The sequence below is a fragment of the Trematomus bernacchii genome, unplaced genomic scaffold (genome assembly GCF_902827165.1).
Source record: "Trematomus bernacchii unplaced genomic scaffold, fTreBer1.1, whole genome shotgun sequence".
Taxonomy (NCBI): Eukaryota; Metazoa; Chordata; class Actinopteri; order Perciformes; family Nototheniidae; genus Trematomus; species Trematomus bernacchii.
This window is the reverse complement of record NW_022987593.1, coordinates 11,011,960-11,031,582: the sequence shown is the minus strand read 5'-3', so window position 1 is coordinate 11,031,582 and position 19,623 is coordinate 11,011,960. Positions and strand designations below refer to the sequence as shown.

Genomic DNA, 19,623 nt, shown 5'->3' with positions numbered 1-19,623 from the left:
AGCTAATTTTATATCTTATATTATCTGCTTGTTCATTAAGGAGATATTGTTCAGGATAAATGTGTTGAAGAAGCTCAGAGAATAGATGAGCATGAGTGAGAGGGAGAGATGGAGGAGTGAGTCTGTGAGAGGGAAGGTGGAGGGAGGGAGGGAGGGAGAGGAGAGGAGAGCGTTAGTGGATAAATGAGAGAGCAGCGCTGGCTCAGCCACAGCTTCTTACTGCCAGGCGGAGGAAGGAGTCCAGGAAACACACACAGAGATCAGTAGGACCTAAGCAGCTGTTTCCAGGAGCTTCTCCTGCAGCCTCAGAAGAGCGTTGGATTTTCCCTCTTGATTCATCTTCACATGGAGGCATCTGGAGAGGCTTGTGCCCCAGGATCTATCCTCTAACCTGTGGCAGTGTAGGAGACTTCAGCAGCGGGACGATCCTGGCTGTGTTTTTTTTTTCTTGGGGCTTATTACTCGTGTTACCTGTAGCATCATGTTGTGCTCCTGCTGTTTTTAGCATGAATCCTGTCAACAGTTTGGACTGTGTGTGAGAGCCGGCCAGAGTTTCTGTTTGTTTGTGTGTGAATGTGTGTGTGTGAGGATGAGTGTTCCCATGTTGAAGATTGGCGCTGTGCTCAGCACCATGGCGATGGTAACTAACTGGATGTCCCAGACCCTGCCGTCGCTGGTGGGACTCAATGGAACCATCATTTCCCCCGAGGGCACACATGAGCGGATCGTCAGCGTATGTATTCTGTAAAAACACACTTTGTACACACACACACACACACACACACACACACACACACACACACACACACACACACACACACACACACACACACACACACACACACACACACACACACACACACACACACACACACACACACACTGTATGAAGAAACAGAACAATTGTTTTTTTTGGTCACCAGAAGTCCAGCTTTCTCTAACATTCTGTTCAATACGTAGGAGTCAGACGAGATAAATTAAATGTGTTTATTAAAAAGCTGCTGAAGTTTATCTTGTGTTCATTCAGTGTACAATCACATTCTTCAATCAGCTGTTGTGAACACATCAACACCCACTCAGTACATAGTATTGCATCAGCTCTCTAATAGGACATTCTCTCAATTTGATTAGAGCAATTGCTCCTTTTAATTGCAGCAAACCACCCAGACAATTTTCTAAATGACAGGGATAATGATTCAGGTTAAGGGATCAACACATGCAGCAATATTTAGCCCTCATGCAGCAGATATTTGATCTGTTCACTGGTGCAGAACATAGAACAAAGGAGCAAAAGAAACACAAAAAGAGGAAGAGATTTAGAGCTGCATGTGGGGAAAGAAAAAAGAGCAGTGTGTTGCCTTTATGAAAAATAAAGAGCACTCAATACATAATATTTTCTGTTTATATGACTCTTAAAAGTACATGTGTACAGTATGCACCCAGTGCTACACACACACACACACACACGCACACGCACACACACACACACACACACACACACACACACACACACACACACACACACACACACACACACACACACACACACACACAGAGGGGTAATAGGATTGCTCTCTCTCTCTCTGACTTACTGGGGTGATATTTCTCCTGGGGAAGGCTGACTCACCCATGGGACAGCAAGCGATTTGTTGCCCTAGCAACAACCTGGCAACCCATGTATATGCTGGACCGCTGCACATACAGGTCTTTCAACTCGGTATATAAACTGTGTGTGTGTGTGTTTATGTGCAATCCTGGGCTTTGCATGATTTAGCTTTCTGGCTGGAGAGGCGCCTCACAGCTGCTGTGTGGCGGTACTTTGCAAGTTCAGCAAAGTGCACACAGTCTCATGCAACTATACGCCCACACACACACACGCACGCACGCACACGCACGCACGCACACACACACACACACACACACACACACACACACACACACACACACACACACACACACACACACACACACACACACACACACACACACACACACACTCACACAGACAAGAAGTGGCTGAGAACAGATGGAGATGTTCAGTGCTGCTACTTCATGCCATGTCAGCAGATGACAAACAGAAGTCTCTGAGATGTTCAGCCTTTGTGTGACTGTAAATCACTTTGACGATGTTTTCCGTTGTTCCTAACCTAACAGTCCTGTCAAAAGAAATCAAACACTTCTTCCTTGACATCCATCAAAATGTGATTATTATTATGGACTATTATTATTATATAAAAGTGAAATTGGTACAGTTTGTTTTCATCCAGTCAAACTGTTGGTTCAGGTTGGTTTGGTCAAGTGTATCCATTCATTTGAGTTATTTCAATAGTTCATCCATTTATATTGGCTAACTGGGGAATATAATGGTAATAATACATTACAATTGCAAATTTAACCATTTATTTATTATTTTTAGCGACCTATTTGAACCATTCATAGATTATCTATTTTCACCATTTATCTGTTACATTTACCTACTATAAACATTTATACTTTTTCCTATTAAAACCCTATTACCTTCAGAAAAAAAAGCCATAGGGTTCAAATAAAGGTTGATAACAACGTGTAGATGTTTAGATTTGTTGTGTGTGAATAACACTACAGTATCTCCACTTCCTCTCTCTTTATCTTTTTAATTATCCCAGGAATTAAGCTCTGTTAGCTCTCAGCACTCTCTCTCTCTCGCTCTCTCTCTCTCTCTCTCTATTTGCACTGATCACAATCAGCTTAGCTGCCTGAGTAGATTTTTATCATTTTTCCCTCGTGTGAAATGAACCCTTAGGTGCCTTATGTCGTCCTCTGTTTAATTACATCCAGCAGTAGGCACAAACAGTGCTTATATTCTCATCCCATCCACGTCCTCCTGTTTAAAACTCCCCTACCCCCGTCCGCTTTATTGTAAATAGGACTTCAAGGTTACCACAGCAAACCCAGCTGATTGATTTATCAGATGTTTCCCTCCAGCCCCCCCCCCCCCCAAAACCACTTCTGGTGTCTCCATGCACCCAGCCTCCTCTGTCATTATTCTTTTTCATGGTTTGTAGGGCAGCCTCTCAGCCTGAACACTGTGACAGGCGGGTGTGTGTCATGCTTTTACATTGTTCCTAAATATTAGCACTTCTACTGTAAGTAGGTCAGACTGAAGACCCAGTTAAAAGCTCGCCTAAATGAGCTCATCATTCGTTTGTTGTGAAATGAGTCCAACGTTTTAGACCGCAGGGGAATTTTTGCTGTCACCTCAGCACTACCTAATGATGTCCCAAAATAACTCTCATTTATTCTATAAAGCATGCCTCATTATATAACCACTGAGATGGTGTTTTTGAACTATTGATAAAGAGTGCAGCTTTGAGCATCACGTGAAAAAATCTACGTTGTTCTCGTTAAAGAAACCTAATGGGGAAATCGGAGCACTACTGAATACCTTATGCTGCAATTCAAATACTGTTTTAATGCATTAACATATTTCATTCAACCTATCTAATATTAAATGGATTGCATTCATGTCTTTTTTTTATTTTAGCAAATCACTTAAAGTGGACGCTTTATTTGCTATGCTATATTTAAATGATATATTGTAGGGCCATACCTATATAAGGTATATTTATACGTTTCTGTTTTCAAAATACCAAACAGATCATGCATTTTAGCCATGCCTCATTTCGCTCTATGTGCTGTTTGCTGTCTACGGGTCTGATTCTGCTGACCACGCCCCCCTGCAGGAGAGGGGAGACGTGCTCTGATCAGCTGCTGGGCTGTCAGAAGAGGGGGAGAAAAAGAGATCTCCGTCCTCCGTGTTTTATTATATAGAGTCGTTATTCATTTGTTTTAAAGCTCAATAAATAACAAAGAAGACCTTTGACCGGCACTTTTCTAATTTTGTCCGGAAGATTTAAACTTTAACGGACATCTTGACCGGCGAAAGAAACTGAAACTGAAACTCTGCCGCACGGTCCCCTCGTTCCTTGGAAGAGGCGGAGAGGTGCGTGTTTGTCATCTGCTGGTGGACTAACCGGAGAGAATTACAGTGCTTGCCTCGATGGGGAGGGATTGCATTGCAGCGGGAGCAAACGCTTGCCTCGGGGAGGGAGAAACAGAAGGGTAACCATGGTAACTATGGGCGGGAAGTCTTCTTCGCTGCTTTTGTGGCAGACTACAGCGCCACTTACAGGCCTGGCATATGTACTACAGCGTCTCCAGCGCTTTCGAGCGGCAATGGCCGGCCGTGGCCCAACCCCACATTCCCCTGATAGGTGGAGAGTTGGCCCAATAGCCGTAGCGCCACCGTCCTGACGTCAGGACAGTGTTCAAATCTGGATCAGTTTTGATCAGATCCGTTGCAGCACCTTTTTTAGAGATTTGGGTATGGAGGAAAATAGAGAGGGTTGTGTTTTCTGACACTTGGTGAGTTCCCTGGAACACCGGGGACACATATTCATGTATAAAAGACGTACAAAAGTGCATTTTGCATGATAGGTCCCCTTTAAGTGGTGCACTTTCAAAATGTGATTATAAAATCTGCACTAGTGCATTTGGCTTAGCGAGAGCAAATTAAAAACTGTAAAAACTTAAGTTAGCTAAGATAATACAGAACTTCTAGCTATCTTAAACACCCAGATGATACAGAGGAACATTGACAAAAAAAATCTGAATTTAAATACACAATGTTGTAATTACTTTGTTAAGCTCTGTTTTGGTTATTTGGCTTTTCAGCTGCTAAATGCTCCACTGTGTCCACCAGCTAGTCTCTTAATGAGGCTGTGGCTCAGTGGCTCAGTGGATCGCTGAACTTGGAATCAGGGGGTAGCAAGTTCGAGTCCCACTGCAGTCAGCATGTCGTTGTGCCCCTGGGCAAGACACTTCACCCCAAATTGCTCCTGTGGGGATTGTCCACAGTACTGAATGTATGTAAGTCGCTTTGGATAAAAGCATCTAACAAGTGACATGGAATGTAATGTATTTCCTGTCCTTTTACAGCCTCCTGAGGCACAACACAAAGCTATGTTAGCAGAGTCAGGGATACATTTCTGAAGATTTTGTCACTACTTTCACACACAAGTAGTCACGTGATCTTACTTATATTGAAAATAATAATTAAACCAGCTTTAACTGGGGTTTTTTTGGTTCATAAATCCATAATAAAGTGTCAATGTTTTTAGATGAATACCTGAACCCCAAGAATACAACTAAATCTCAAGTTATATAAAGTGCACCACTTCAAATGACCAACCACATACATTCAGATAGATGGTAAATAAAAAAATGTCAACAATATATAATAATAATAATAATGTAACAAATCAATGAGGTATTTTGTTGCTGCCATTTTATCTTCATTGTTCAATTCAATTGTCTTTCATATCTGGTAATACAACATCTGAAAGTATTTTCCAGGGACAAAATTACATGCTTTAGTTGTGTGGTAAAAGAGAAATGGGGCAGTCGCAAGCAAACAGTATGTTGAAGAAATGTGTTTGTACTATGAGAATGAACATGTACCAGCTAGAGTAGAATTGGTCTGGACTGTGAGTCGGGTAGAAATCTTTTTTTTATTCAGATTTGTGGGAGCTCAGGGGAGCCGGTGAGTTTCTGCCAAAGAGAACAGCAGCTCGGTCTCTGGAATCAGAGCGTGGACACTCTCCAGTTCTGCTGCTAGCTCTCCTCGACACAAGCATGTGGGAGATGTCACGGCTGATTTTAGCTGCAAACAAGAGATATCTCATTTTGACACAGCTGTCTAGTCAAGTAGAATAAAGTGCACATTCCTTTTTAACAATAATGGACGGACGCTCCTGAAATCCTGCTGAGATTTACCTTCAAGATAGAATAGGACAGGGACATTTTTGTCCACTTTCTAACAACAACCCGACGTGAGTAACATGCTGAGCAAATGGGTGTTAGAAAAGGCACAAAGGAAACTGCTTCGGTTGTATGACTCATATTGTCCTTTTGAAAAACACTTTTACACAAAAACAGATTCACACAAAATAACAAAAACATAGCATAACAAACAAACATGACAACATTTCAAGTCTGTGAAATATAGTTTAAGCAATGCTTTTTATTTTTGCTTTAAAGAAGCACTGCATGACTCACTGCCCTATTTTCTTTAGATTTTTGTCTTTTCATTTTCCCTTTTCTATGAATCTACAGACATTTATTAAATGGATGGACTATACACTGTCTGAATGAATACACATGTATATGAGTTTTACACAGCCTGTCTCTTTCCTCCCATTCCTGTCTAAAACACTTGAACGCGCTGTCTTTAAACAACTCTCCTGTTATCTCCATCAGAACAACCTTCTTGATCCGCACCAGTCTGATTTCAAGGCAGGTCACTCCACAGAAACTGCTCTCCTCGCTGTCTCTGAGGAACTGCACACTGCTAAAGCAGCCTCCCTCTCCTCTGTCATCATCCTTTTGGAGCTGTCTGCTGCATTCGACACGGTGAACCATCAGATCCTCCTTCGCACTCTCCAAGAACTTGGAGTTTCAGGCTCTGCACTTTCCCTCCTCACCTCATACCTCGAAGACCGCACCTACAGGGTAACTTGGAGAGGGTCCGAGTCCGACCCTTGTCAATTAACTACAGGGGTCCCTCAGGGCTCTGTCCTTGGTCCCCTCCTCTTCTCTCTGTACACAAACTCGCTCGGATCAGTCATTAGCCCGCATGGTTTTTCATACCACTGCTACGCTGACGACACCCAATTAATTTAGTCTTTTCCCCGTTCTGAAATCCAGGTTGTCGCACGCATCTCTGCTTGTCTAGCTGACATCTCTCAGTGGATGTCTGCTCACCACCTCAAGCTCAACCTTGACAAGACTGAACTGCTTTTTCTGGGAAAAGAGTGTCCCACTCTTGACCTAACAATCAACATCGGCCCCTCTGTTGTTTCCCCGACTCAGACTGCAAGGAATCTGGGTGTGACCCTCGATAACAAACTGTCCTTCACTGCAAACATCGCTGCTACAACCCGCTGCTGCAGATACACTCTTTACAACATCAGGAGGATACGTCCCCTCCTGATCCAGAAACTTCTGACCAACTTCTGGTCCAGGCTCTCGTCATCTCACACCTAGACTACTGCAACTCCCTCCTGGCTGGTCTACCTGCATGTGCCATTCGACCTCTGCAGCTCATCCAGAATGCAGCAGCTCGTCTGGTCTTCAACCTTCCTAAATCTTCCCACACCACACCGCTCCTCCGCTCCCTTCACTGGCTTCCAGTGACTGCTAGAATCCACTTCAAGACACTGGTACTTGCGTACCATGCTGTGAATGGATCTGGCCCTTCCTACATCCAGGACATGGTTAAACCATACACCCCAGCACGTGCACTCTGCTCTGCATCAGCCAAACGGCTCGCTGCACCCTCACTGCGAGGGGGACCCAAGTTCCCATCAGCAAAAACACGTTGGTTAGCTATCCTGGCTCCAAAATGGTGGAATGAGCTCCCCATTGAAATCAGGACAGCAGAAAGCTTACACATCTTCCGGCGCAGACTAAAAACTCATCTCTTTCGACTCCACTTCGAGCCATAAAATTACTAACAAAGCACTTATATACTAACAAAGCACTTATATACTAACAAAGCACTTATATACTAATAAAGGACTGGCTTATCTAAAGCCAGTTGAGTAGCACTTGAAATGTTTTGGCTCTATGAAACCTGATGTACTTATATGATCCTGTTTTCTTCAAGTTTGTATCTTCTTGGTCGAATGCACTTATTGTAAGTCGCTTTGGATAAAAGCGTCAGCTACTGTAAATGCAATGTAATGTAATGAAGAAAAACCCTAAGGGATGTGATTAAAATAAAAATATTCCCTAACATCCTTAGCAATGTTGATGGAGCTTGATCTGTATGCACACTGTCGAAGCACATTAGAAATGTAATTTGAATGTATTGATTTTAAATAAGCAGAAGTAGCCATTTGTCACGTTTAAGGAGCTGCTGGAGACAGGGACTTTTTACAACTCTCACTTTGACACAAAAGTTAAACATATTCAGCATAGTTAACAATTGTTACAGATATGTCCATGTAGTTATTGTTTTAACACGATAAGACCATTTACAATCCGACAGGAAGATGCTGGTTACTGAAGGAATTGTACATGAAATGTTTATAAAATGTGAAAACTGAAGTCAGGTAGAATGTTAAACCCACACTGAAAAACTAAAGTTGTTTTTTAGAAATAAAATCCTATTGATTGTAAACAAAGCATTAAATCCAGTCTTTAAGTGGAGTTTCTCTGAGACCTTCTCCTCTGTAGGACTCCCTCTGTTCTTCCTGCAGTGACTCTGTTAACAGAGCTTGTTTGTGTGCAGGGTCTGTACCCGGGCTCAGAGGAGGGCTGGCAGGTGTACAGCACGGCGTCTGATCCGGACGGCAGGTGTGTTTGCACGGTGGTCGCTCCGGCTCGAAACCTCTGCAAACGAGACCCTCGGAGTCGACAACTACGCCTGCTGACTGAACAGGTGTGTTTGTGTTTGTCTCTTGCTTCCCTGCATGTTTCAGTGGTCAGCATTGCGATGCAGCACAGGGGAAAGTCAGCATACTGGAATAAAATATTCACTGGCCTGTCTCTTTGTTTTGACACTTGCAGAAACACACATCAACACACACACACACACACACACACACACACACACACACACACACACACACTCACACTCGAGTTTCACTGACAGATGTATACTCCCTGATACATCAGTAGCTGTATCCTCTAAAGACTCCCAGTCATTCAACATGCCAAAAGAGTTTAAGCTCAAAGGAAATACTGACAGATGGGTGGGAAAGAAACAATTTGTTCTATATTACAGGCTCCAGCTTTGTATTTGTTTGCATGAATGTTAATGTGTTCATATAGATAGAGCATGTTTATGTGAGGAAATGCATTCAGCTGCGTTAGCACATTCCTCTAAATGTATACGTGCTTCCTGAGAGAGAAATCAAAATGATTTGTGACAGAATTGATGAATTATTGAACACCGTCAGGCCAGCAAACATTTTCTAAAGCATGCACTTACTTTGCACATCAGGATATATATGCATCCGGTTTTCTTGCCAAAGTGTTCCAAGGCACAATAACTTAAAGAGGATCATTTTCATTCACGGCTGGTGCTGCATTCAGGGCTCTTTTCAGTATGAAAAAAGATGAACACTATCAGAAATAACTTCTCCTCGCTCTGTTCCTGTTGGGAGGCTTCTGTATTTATGAATCTTAATTAGCTCAGTGTGTCTCTGGAAGTGACACCTAGATCCTGCTGAGGGTGTTAATGTGTGTGTATGAATGCATGTGTGTGTTTACGTGTCTCCGCCCTCCCTAGTATGTGTAACAGTGGGACATGTGTGGGTGGGTTTTTTCCCTTAGTGTTTGTTTGTTTTCATATCACTTCAGGATATCTGGGTCATCTTGATAATGGATTTTTCAGGGGGGTTTTTTCACGCTTGTTTTTTTCCATCCAGTACCAAAAGAGATTTGAAGTATCTGGTAGCTTTTCAGGGTGCTTAATGAGAAGAGGCGTGGGAGTCACGATAATTAATTTTTGTTGGACGATACATTTTCCCGGAAATTATTGCGATAAACGATAATATTATCGGCACCGTTGTAAGACCATTTTAGACCACTGACATAATGATAATATATAATAATAATTCAAGTACATCCTTTCAAACAGAACTTTTTATTGAACTTCCAACATTGCAAATGAAATGTGAAATAATATTCAAATATATAAATTATATATAATAAATAAAACAAATTAAATTATAAAAAATTAATTAAATCACACACAACCAAAACAATCAGTTAAATAGACTCAGGCTGGAAAACAGAGCTCTCTCTCTCATATATATAGATATATATATCTATATATATAAAAATAAATATGAGCACACATTGTCTCACAAGCAAAAAAAACCTCCTTAAAACAACAGTCAAGTGTACAGTCCACTGTCCATACAAAGACCCAGATGCCTCAACAGGCCATATCCAAATCTGTATTTCAAAGATTTCGAGCAAGGAACACCAACATGTTTGCATTGTCGGGCAAATGCATCTTTGATTGTAAACTGTCGGGAAGGTGGGGGCTCTCCATCTCCAGCTGCCGTGTTTGCTCCCAGCTGGGAAAACGGAATGGGGTGGTTGTGTTTCAGATGCAGTTTAAGGTTGGTCGTATTGCTAGCTTTTGTTGCTACCTTTTTAAAACAAATGCGACACACCGCCCGGCTCATTCAAGTCCGTAGGTTCGCCTCGTTGATTTGGCTTAAATCCAAAATATTCCCACACCGGAGATGTGGTATTAGGTTTTGCAACCACTTCCATTTAACTTCAAATTCCCCTCGAGTAAATCACACGTTGTCTCCTGCTTGTCTCTATATTATTAATGTGGCTGCTACACTGTTGCACGCAGAGTGTCCTGACTTGGCTGTGTGTGAGCCCCGCCCCTCACAGCGTGCCGGGCTAAAATTCTGGTCACATCCTTATGTCAACAAACACGCATGTAAACGGCAATTTATCGAGCTCAGAAAAGTTATCGAGTCCATTTTTATTTATCGTACGATAAGTCAATTTATTGATTATCGCAACAGGCCTACGTGGGAGTGTGTTTGTTGTCTCTAGAGCAGGACAGAGTCTAGGTGAGAACCTCATGTTTAAATGGATCCAGGTTCTTCAGAGAGAAACAGGATCTGTGTGACTTTGCATCATGTTTTGGAGTGAAGGTGGTCGGAGTGAATGTATCTTGAAGCCGTCAATTCACTGGCTTCCTGTGCGCTGAGTAAAAGTCAGCTTGGGTTTGATTTGTTCATTTTTTATTCATTTTTTAGTCATCTGCTGCCTTCACGTTGAAATTGAGATGGGAATTTTGCCTGTGGTGCTCACAGCTCCACAATATTTCATCAAAATTCAGAAGCAGCGTGTCTCTAGAATCAGATTATCATGAAATGTTATGTGTCAGACATGTCTGCCTTTCTGCTTTCCTCTTATGGTTGACATTTGAAGTTCAAAGTGAATTATCTTGACAGACTATGGATGCGCCGCATATTTGCGAAAAGTATTTACGTTTCCTAGTGGTAAAATGTTAAAACTTCAATTACCTTTTCAAGTATATTTAGCTCTAACGTCAAGTTAACATTTTGATATGTACAACACTTTGTTTTATGACTAAACATCTTGCTAAACTGATAACATTCCCATCCTCCTCAGCTGTCCTTTTTTGTTTAGTCCCTGATAGCAAATGTTTGCATGTTAGCAGGCTAAACTAAGATGGTCAACACCTGCTAAACATCATCATGTTAGCATTCAGCTCTAAGCACTGCTGTAATTCAAAACAGCGTCATATGTGCTAGATAGTTGAAGACTCTTAATCTTGTTGATTAATTAATTACGGAAATACTGTCACCCTGTAGTAAACAAGTCACATAGCAATTATCTCACTTAAAATATGTCTTACAGCTTTTCTGAGATGCACACACAGAAGCTCCCTCTGGAGGGAACTAAGGGATGTTAGCCTTTGCAGACCATTTACACGCACAAAAACCTATAAAACACACTCTAGGAAAGTGGAAACACCCTTTAAATATTCCATCACACAGCCATATTCAACAACAGGTGTTTGGGAACAACAAGCATGTGGCAGGAATCAAGCAACTGCCAAAAGCAATCATACAGTAAGCCTTTTTGGCAATATGCAGTGTACTAACAATCATTAATCATCTTGTCAACCCTGTGTGTGTTTTAGGTTCAGAATGTGAGTCAGTCCATGGAGGTGGTCGACCTGCGGACATCCAGAGACCTGCAGTATGTCCGAGACTCTGAGCCGCTGCTGAAAGGAGTGGACGGACGTTTACACACATATGTCTCCAACCCACGCACTCTGACGACTAAGGGCCTGCAGGTAGACACGCACACACACACACACACACACACACACACACACACACACACACACACACACACACACACACACACACACACACACACACACACACACACACACACACACACACACAGTGTAAGACGGTCGCTGTGGGGAACACATAACCTTTGGTGTGAAAACATTGATTTCACGCATGCCAAGTTGAAGTTTTTTGCCCGCACTCAGACACGCGAGCATCTTCCATGAAGGGCACAAAATGTGTCTTGAAGCCGTCAATTCACTGGCTTCCTGTGCGCTGAGTAAAAGTGTCACACAGCTTTGTGCAGAAGGTGCCAGCGAAACTGCAGCGTCACTGCACACATTAAGACACGGAGCTGTCCAAAAATGAAAGAAAAGAGAATCTGTCTGGAATGAATCTCACATTTAAATATTGATGACATTTACATAATATTTACACAACCAAAAGCAGAGAGAGTTCATGTTCAACATTCAGCTCGATGTCGTTTTTTTTAAATTTCAGGAGAGAAGATAAGATTACCTGGCTCGATAAGTTTTGCCTTTAAACAAGGGATATTTAGTGTACCTCCTAAATTAAGAGTTCTTATCTCATCAGTGTGTTTTCTCCCATGATGCCTCTGGCTGGCATCTGTGCCAACAACAAACCAGCAGGCAAGTGGAAGATTATCTCAAGAGTTATAGAGAATGAAAAGGCTGGTGGATCTAAGCAGCGAATGATCCAAACAGTTAAATCAGCTGTGACATTGCTGCTTCAATCTTCACAGTTTGGCAGTAAACTACTCCTAATGACACTGAACTAAAACATTACATTACATGTCACTTGTTAGACGCTTTTATCCGTAGCGACTTACATACTCAATACTGTGGACAATCCCCACAGGAGCAATTAGGGGCGAAGTGTCTTGCCCAGGGACACAACGACATGCTGACTACAGTGGGGTTTGAACCTGTGCTCCCCTGATCCGAACACCAATGCAATAGTCCTCTGCGCCACACGCCTAAAAGGTGGTAAAACCCTGTAAACTGTCTACTTCTGTCTGTAAGTTTGGCAGTAAGGATTGATTTGGCATCTTGTCGCATTTGAATGTGCAAAGTGGGCTACATTTCAGTCGTACAGTAGAAAGGACGTTCTATGAGTAGTCATTTTTAACCAAATGCAGACTGAATTCGACCTTGATATGTCTTTTGATGTGCAAATTACCAAAGAAAGGAATCTAAAGCTCTTTGATTAGTGTATAAACTACAATTCACTTTATCACGGAGGGTCATGCGTTAGATTGCTTATTGGCCAGGAGCGCTGACTTCCTGAAATCTCTGTTTTTTGCGTAGAAACTCTTAAATGTTTGGTGAAATCAGCTAATTATTTATCATGCATGCGCTTCCTGCCTTTTCTGCAACATGTGCCTATTTCACGAAATGTCAAACTATTGTTTTTTAAATGCCAAACAGCACACATAACATCAATTATTTATGAAGTCATTAGAAGCTCATTAGTCCAACATTGTAGAATAATATATCTAATATTTAAAAGAACATGAGGAGCTATACAAAACTGGCAGAGGCTCCATAGGAAGTCAGGAAACACACACACACACACACACACACACACACACACACACACACACACACACACACACACACACACACACACACACACACACACTGGAGATCATTTCCGTCTTCCCATAATCCATTCTGCCTTTCATCTTTTTCCGGGCATCTTCTTAACAACATCACGGGGCTCTGGGGTCTGTTTTTAAAGTTTTCATGCAGTTATCTTATGTGTGTGTTCGTGTTTTATGTGTGTGTGTGTGTGTGTGTGTGTGTGTGTGTGTGTGTGTGTGTGTGTGTGTGTGTGTGTGTGTGTGTGTGTGTGTGTGTGTGGCTCCTTGGGGGTTCTCATAATCATAAGCTTTTGCCTTTGCACTGAGAGGAAGAACTGGTGAATATTTATGCAATGTGCAGCTAGCTACAGTAAGTTTATCAATAACTTAAGAGTATTTTTATCCCTCGGGAGGAAGGGAACGAGGGAGACGGAGAAGTGGAGGTCAAACAGAGAGATTAGGACGGACTGATAGATGGAGAGCGTCAGGAAAATGGAGGAGAAAAGGGGAGGAAGTGGAGGGTAAGAGATAGTTTATTGCACATTACCATGTCCCCCCTGTGGGAGGGAGGGATGAGAGGAAGTAAAGTAAGAGGCGAGGTAAAGGTTACGCAGAGAGAGAGGGGAGATAAAAGAGTGGAACAGGAGAGGAGAGATTAGAGAGATTAAGATGAAGGAGGACACATGGCAGGGGTGGCATGAGCCAGCTAAAGCGGTAACTATCTAACAGGCCATGACATTCTCTGCATTTTGTCAAGATTGATTGTCATGCATATTAATGAACTCTCAATGATATGCATATAATGAAGCCAATACCAGTCAGTGAGGTTTAAGTGGCCACATGTAAGCTTAACCACAGAATCCACACACTTTTCTCTTATGGCATGTAAGAATGCTGCGCAAAAGGTTTTTTAAGTGATGTCGGAAATGTATTCTGATTTGAAGATAGCAAAGTGTTTGGCTGACTGCCAGGCTTGTTTCCTGGTTGTGTTGTTGTGTTTGTGTGCGGGGGTGTGACCTGTTTTTCTTCGCTTCTGACACTTCTTTTAATCCTTCTCTTCCTCATATCAAATCCAACTTCTCTTGATACACAGCGGACTGTGTTTTTTGAGGGTGGATTTGTAAATGAAAAGTGTTGAGACAGAGATAATAAAAAGCAGTTTGCTGCCACAGAGTCATGTGTCATTCATACTCTACATACGCCTAATATTGATCTTCCTTCAGGCTGGTTGCAGTTCTCCTCTCTCCATCCACACTCGCACTAATTTAGCAGGAGAAATTAAAAAGACTACATTGTCAGTAATCGGAAAAAAAAAAGCTGTTTAAATGAGATGCAGAAAATGAGTCATCTCTCCACTTTCTCTTTCCACTTATTGTTGCTTATCCTCGCAGAGTAGCCCACATGTACTTCTCCTCCAGTCACATCTTCCCTCTCCTCCTGTGGGAATGCCAGGCTTTCCCATGCCAGATGGCATATGTCACCCCTCCAGCATTTTCTGGGGGCGCTTTCCATTTAGTTGACATGCCTCCTCGCTTCCCGCTCTCACATCTCTTCCTCACGCTAGCTACTTCCAGCGGATATTGGAGAGAGACATGTGAGGAAGAGGCACAAGGACAATGGCAATTACTCATCAAAAACAGCATCGTATTTCTTTCAGGTGTATTTTATTGGATTTCTTTTAACAAAAACAACAAAACAACACCCTAACAATTTTCATAAAATGAGCTGCATACAGAAATAATAACATTTATTAAGGGAATGAAAGTTAAAAGAGCAAGAGAGGTGGAAACACACCTATTCTGCTTGGTACCCCGAACCTTATCAATCAATTCAACTTTGTTTATATAGCATTTCTCAAACACAAAATGTAACACATTGCTTCTCAAACAAAACAACTATTATCCAAAGTAAAAACAATGATAACCCTCCTAGCTCCTGAGCAGAGCAACACATAACCTTTTGAACAACAAAAATACTTAATACCAACAGAAATTAATTAAGAAAACAAACAAGAATAAATGCAATTCAATTAAAAGCCAAATGAAAGCGTATGTAGTTAAAAGTATTAACATTTTCTGCCGCCCCTCAGGTAACACGTATGGACTCGGAGTACCACATATTTTCAAGACTAAAGCACAACATCAAGTCTAAAGGCAATGTAAAACGTGTGGATCGGAAAAGCTCCTGCCTTTTTGTTTGAATAACAAGCTTTGCTGGGAGAAAGGCGAGACTATAAATGTTAAGAAATACAAAAGTAAAAAGGTACAAAACGGGTTTGGACATTCAAATCATTAGGCGGGTCCTTTCAGTTTTACAAATGTTAAACACATTAAATAAATCTTCTTTGTGCCATAGTTCTTCTGTTTCATGTCTTTTTATAACAGTAAGTGTCAAATTAACATATTGCAAAACCCGTGCTACATGTGGCCTTTTTCACTGAAGCACATGAAGAAAGCTAAGACTGCATTACATGAACTTCTTTGAGAGAAAAAGCCTTTGACTGCTGCTTCAATCATAATTATATTATGTTGCAATCTGAATGTGCAATGGAGTATCAGCCTTAGAACTAGACTGTCTGGAAAAGATCACAGCTACAGTAAGTCTGATACGGAAATAATAACTGTCACAGTGCAGATTGATATGTTTTTATGACTGTATTTATTTCCTGATTTAAATGTTTTCATTCCATTTAATTGAGGTGACGCTTTTATCCAAAATGACAATAAGTGCCATAAACCCTAAAGATTCCAACTCAGAACATCAAGAAAAGTGCAGATATATTCGATTTATATACTGTACTGTAAGGCGGATCTGAATCATCCAAAAATGCACTTTGAACTCCAAATTCAAAATAAAAATACGAAGAAAAATAAAATAGGCCGATGAAGAAAATGGAGAAAATGTTGCAAGAGATTTTTTAGTTTAGTTGATTCGTTTATTTAACAGGGGCTGTGCACAAAACAGCCATTGAGCCAGATTTGAGAAATATAACTGATATAGCTGTGGTCCCTGGGAGGGGAGATACAAAAACAACACACTACAACACAAGCATAACATTACAAATAATTAAAAGCGAAGTTACATTTGCAAGAAGCACATATAAAATATTGAATTCAAAATAGTCATTGATGCAATATTGATTATTATGATTCATCCATTATTCAGATTTAACACACAACTAATCATCTTTATTGTAATGAATGATGCATAACAGAAGAGCTGCATTTGGTGCTTTCTAGTCCCGTTTCCATGTCCAATCTACAATATTTATATCATGCAGCAACATTAATTTTAGAGTAATGCGGATTCAACAAGAGTCCAAATGTCTCCTGTGGCGGGCCAGCCGACTTAAACAGATTCACATTGAAGAAGTTTTGCTTCCTAGTAAATAAGTGTTCATATATAATACACCTGTGGTTCCTCGCTGATAATTTCCAGGTGACACGCTGCAGGAGTGCAGACAGTAAAAGTATAATTAGGGTTTTGATCCACAGAGGTAGTGGCACTCGGAGGGCGTCCTCACTATAAACATGTTATCTGTGAAGGAGCAGTGGCTTCACCCTGAGCCACTTCACAGAAAGAGAGGAAGTTTTCTGACCAACTTTCTACTCAATTTCCAAGCTTTCTTCCCAAGATGACACAAACATACACATACATATTATACAACTGTAAATGAAGAAAAATAAATAAGGGCAAGATGCCTCTTCACCTTCCCCCATCCCACACCTCTTGCTGTTCAATCAGGAGAGACGGTTTTGATGTAAGAATACATATTTCAGGGTTCTTTCGGTCATTAAAAACCTGGAAAAGTCATGGAAATTCAATATGCTAATTCCAGGCCCTGGAAATGTTATGGAAAACAATATTTTTCCCAAGGTTTTGGAAAAGTCATGGAAATGTAACTAAAGTTGCATAAAATATAATTTATATTTTATTTAATCGCCGAAATAGTAATACTATAATGATAATAAATACTGTATCGTATAGTAATGAAACGTAAAATGGCATTTAACTGACGAGGTATTTTGCTGGTGAGAGATTTTAGTTGCTTTAGCCTGTAGAAGCTAGCAAGCCTATTGGATTTGTTTTAGATCGGCACAACATGTTTCATATGCAGACCTTATTTTCCTGTTCCATGTTAAAATAAACCATTTTCAGTGGTACCGCTGAGAAAGAGTCATTTTTTTGGTCATGGAAAATTAGGTAAAGGTCATGGAGAAGTCATGGAAAAGTCATTGAAAATCATTGGTGAAAAAGTGTATGAACCCTGATATTTATTGCCAGGAATACACAAATGAATGTAATGGTGTTTTGGAGATTAGGCCCCGTTGTGCGGGAGTATCATTCGGGAGGGGGAGAACCGATCCGATGAAACCCCCCCGGGGTCTAGACACTGGTGTTGGTGAATGGATAGTTGGGTCGGTCTGAAGAGGAGTGGCTTGGCTTGACCCTGGATTCAGAGGGACAGGAGGTGAAAAGGGGCGGAGGGGGGAGAGCACATTTTAAAGGTTTAGCAGAGCGCTGTGATAGGCTTGTGGGAATAGAGCGAAGTGATTGGTTTAGCTGGGGAGTGACGTCCCCGATCACTTATTGAGAGGAGAGAGAGCAGTAACATTAGGACGGTCATCCTGGTTGAACTTGCGCTGAGCTTCATTTGACAAATATCCAATTTTTATATTTTGTAATGTTATTATAGTGTTCTTAAAATAGTTTTCTATCTCTGTTTTTTAATTTTTACTTTTATGTATGCACCACGACACCAAGTCAAATTCCTAGTACGTGTCAACCTACCTGGTAATGAACTGTTTCTGATTCTGATATTGTAGATACTGTTTGTTCACATTAGTTCATTTATGCACACACATTTTAACATAACATTTGTGTCTGTTGCCAATGAGGGAGTTTCTCTCCCACACGCCCCCCCCCCCCCCATAATATGTCCTCTTTAAAGGAAGCTATCCATTGATTTAATAGATAGATTTCCATCTTGTGAAGAAAATATCAAATTTGCCCACATTAAGATGGACTTAATCTTCCCCCTTACTTATTCTTCTTACTGTCTTTGATGCATCCACAGGAGTTAAAGGGCCAGATGTCCCAGCTCCGACCCCTCCTCTCTGTGGTGGAGCAGTACAGATTGGACCTGCAGACGCTGACCACCCTGCGGATGGAGCTCTACAACCTGTCAATCATCATGACATCCATCCAGGAGGAGATCGGAGCGTACGACTATGAGGAGCTTCAGCAGAGGGTTTTACTGCTGGAGACCAGGCTCCACAGCTGCATGAACAAACTCGGTACGTGCAGTAAAAAGATTCACATAAGAATCGTGATTCTATCTCTGCCGATTCAGAATCTATTCAGAAATTTCAAGAATCTATTCACATTTTTCAGTCTTGCCGCAACGCTGTTTTCAATTTTTTTCTACGGCATGAGCTCCTTAATGTCCCGCTAACATGGCATTTGAATCGCGAATCATTTTGAATCGCGAATCGATTGTGAATTGAAACGTGACCCCAAGAAATCGAATCGAATCGTGAGATTTCCTGAATCGTGCACCCCTAGTAAAAAGAGTCAGAAATACACCATAATGCACAGAGAAGTATCACGTATTCTGCCTTAAAAATGATGGTTGTATTGGTAAGACAGGTAGGGGAAATGTCTGGTGTTTGAGTGGGGCACGCCATAGATTATATGCTGGACGATGAGTTTATTTTCTCAAGCAACACTCAGCCTTTTCAAATAGTTATATAATCCATTTCGGGGCTCTGGAGGGAGCTTTATTTTAAATCTAAAAAAAGGGCAGAAAACACCGTTCTGATATAGGGCAGGGAAGTTTGAAATGTGTTAACAGGAAGGAGAACTCGGGCCATGCTTGTTACCGTTCCCTTTTTTTCTGAATGTCCGCATTCTTCATCAAACTTTTACCTCTTTCTCCAGTCATGCTTTTTCTCTCTTAGGATTTTTGGGTAAGGAAACACATTTCTTCCACAGTTTATAGTTGGGGCGCATACATATTTTATTTGAATAGACTTTACTTTTATAAGTGAATTGAGTTGAGAATGGTGGCAGGTGATGGCTGCCTTCTAAACAAGCTGGCAAGGAGGCTTTCAA

At 41.3% G+C, this 19,623-nt stretch overlaps 1 protein-coding gene across 1 annotated transcript in view; it reads left to right on the top strand.

The window, feature by feature from the left end:
• The first annotated feature begins 250 nt into the window (after nucleotides 1-250).
• Nucleotides 251-19,623, top strand: part of LOC117481583 (noelin-2-like) — a 33,634-nt gene continuing 14,261 nt past the window's right edge. Inside the window, 4 exon segments of the mRNA XM_034129317.1 lie at nucleotides 251-733; nucleotides 8,333-8,482; nucleotides 11,750-11,905; nucleotides 18,587-18,806. Coding sequence (XP_033985208.1) covers nucleotides 590-733; nucleotides 8,333-8,482; nucleotides 11,750-11,905; nucleotides 18,587-18,806 — 670 coding nt within the window. The 5' untranslated portion in view covers nucleotides 251-589.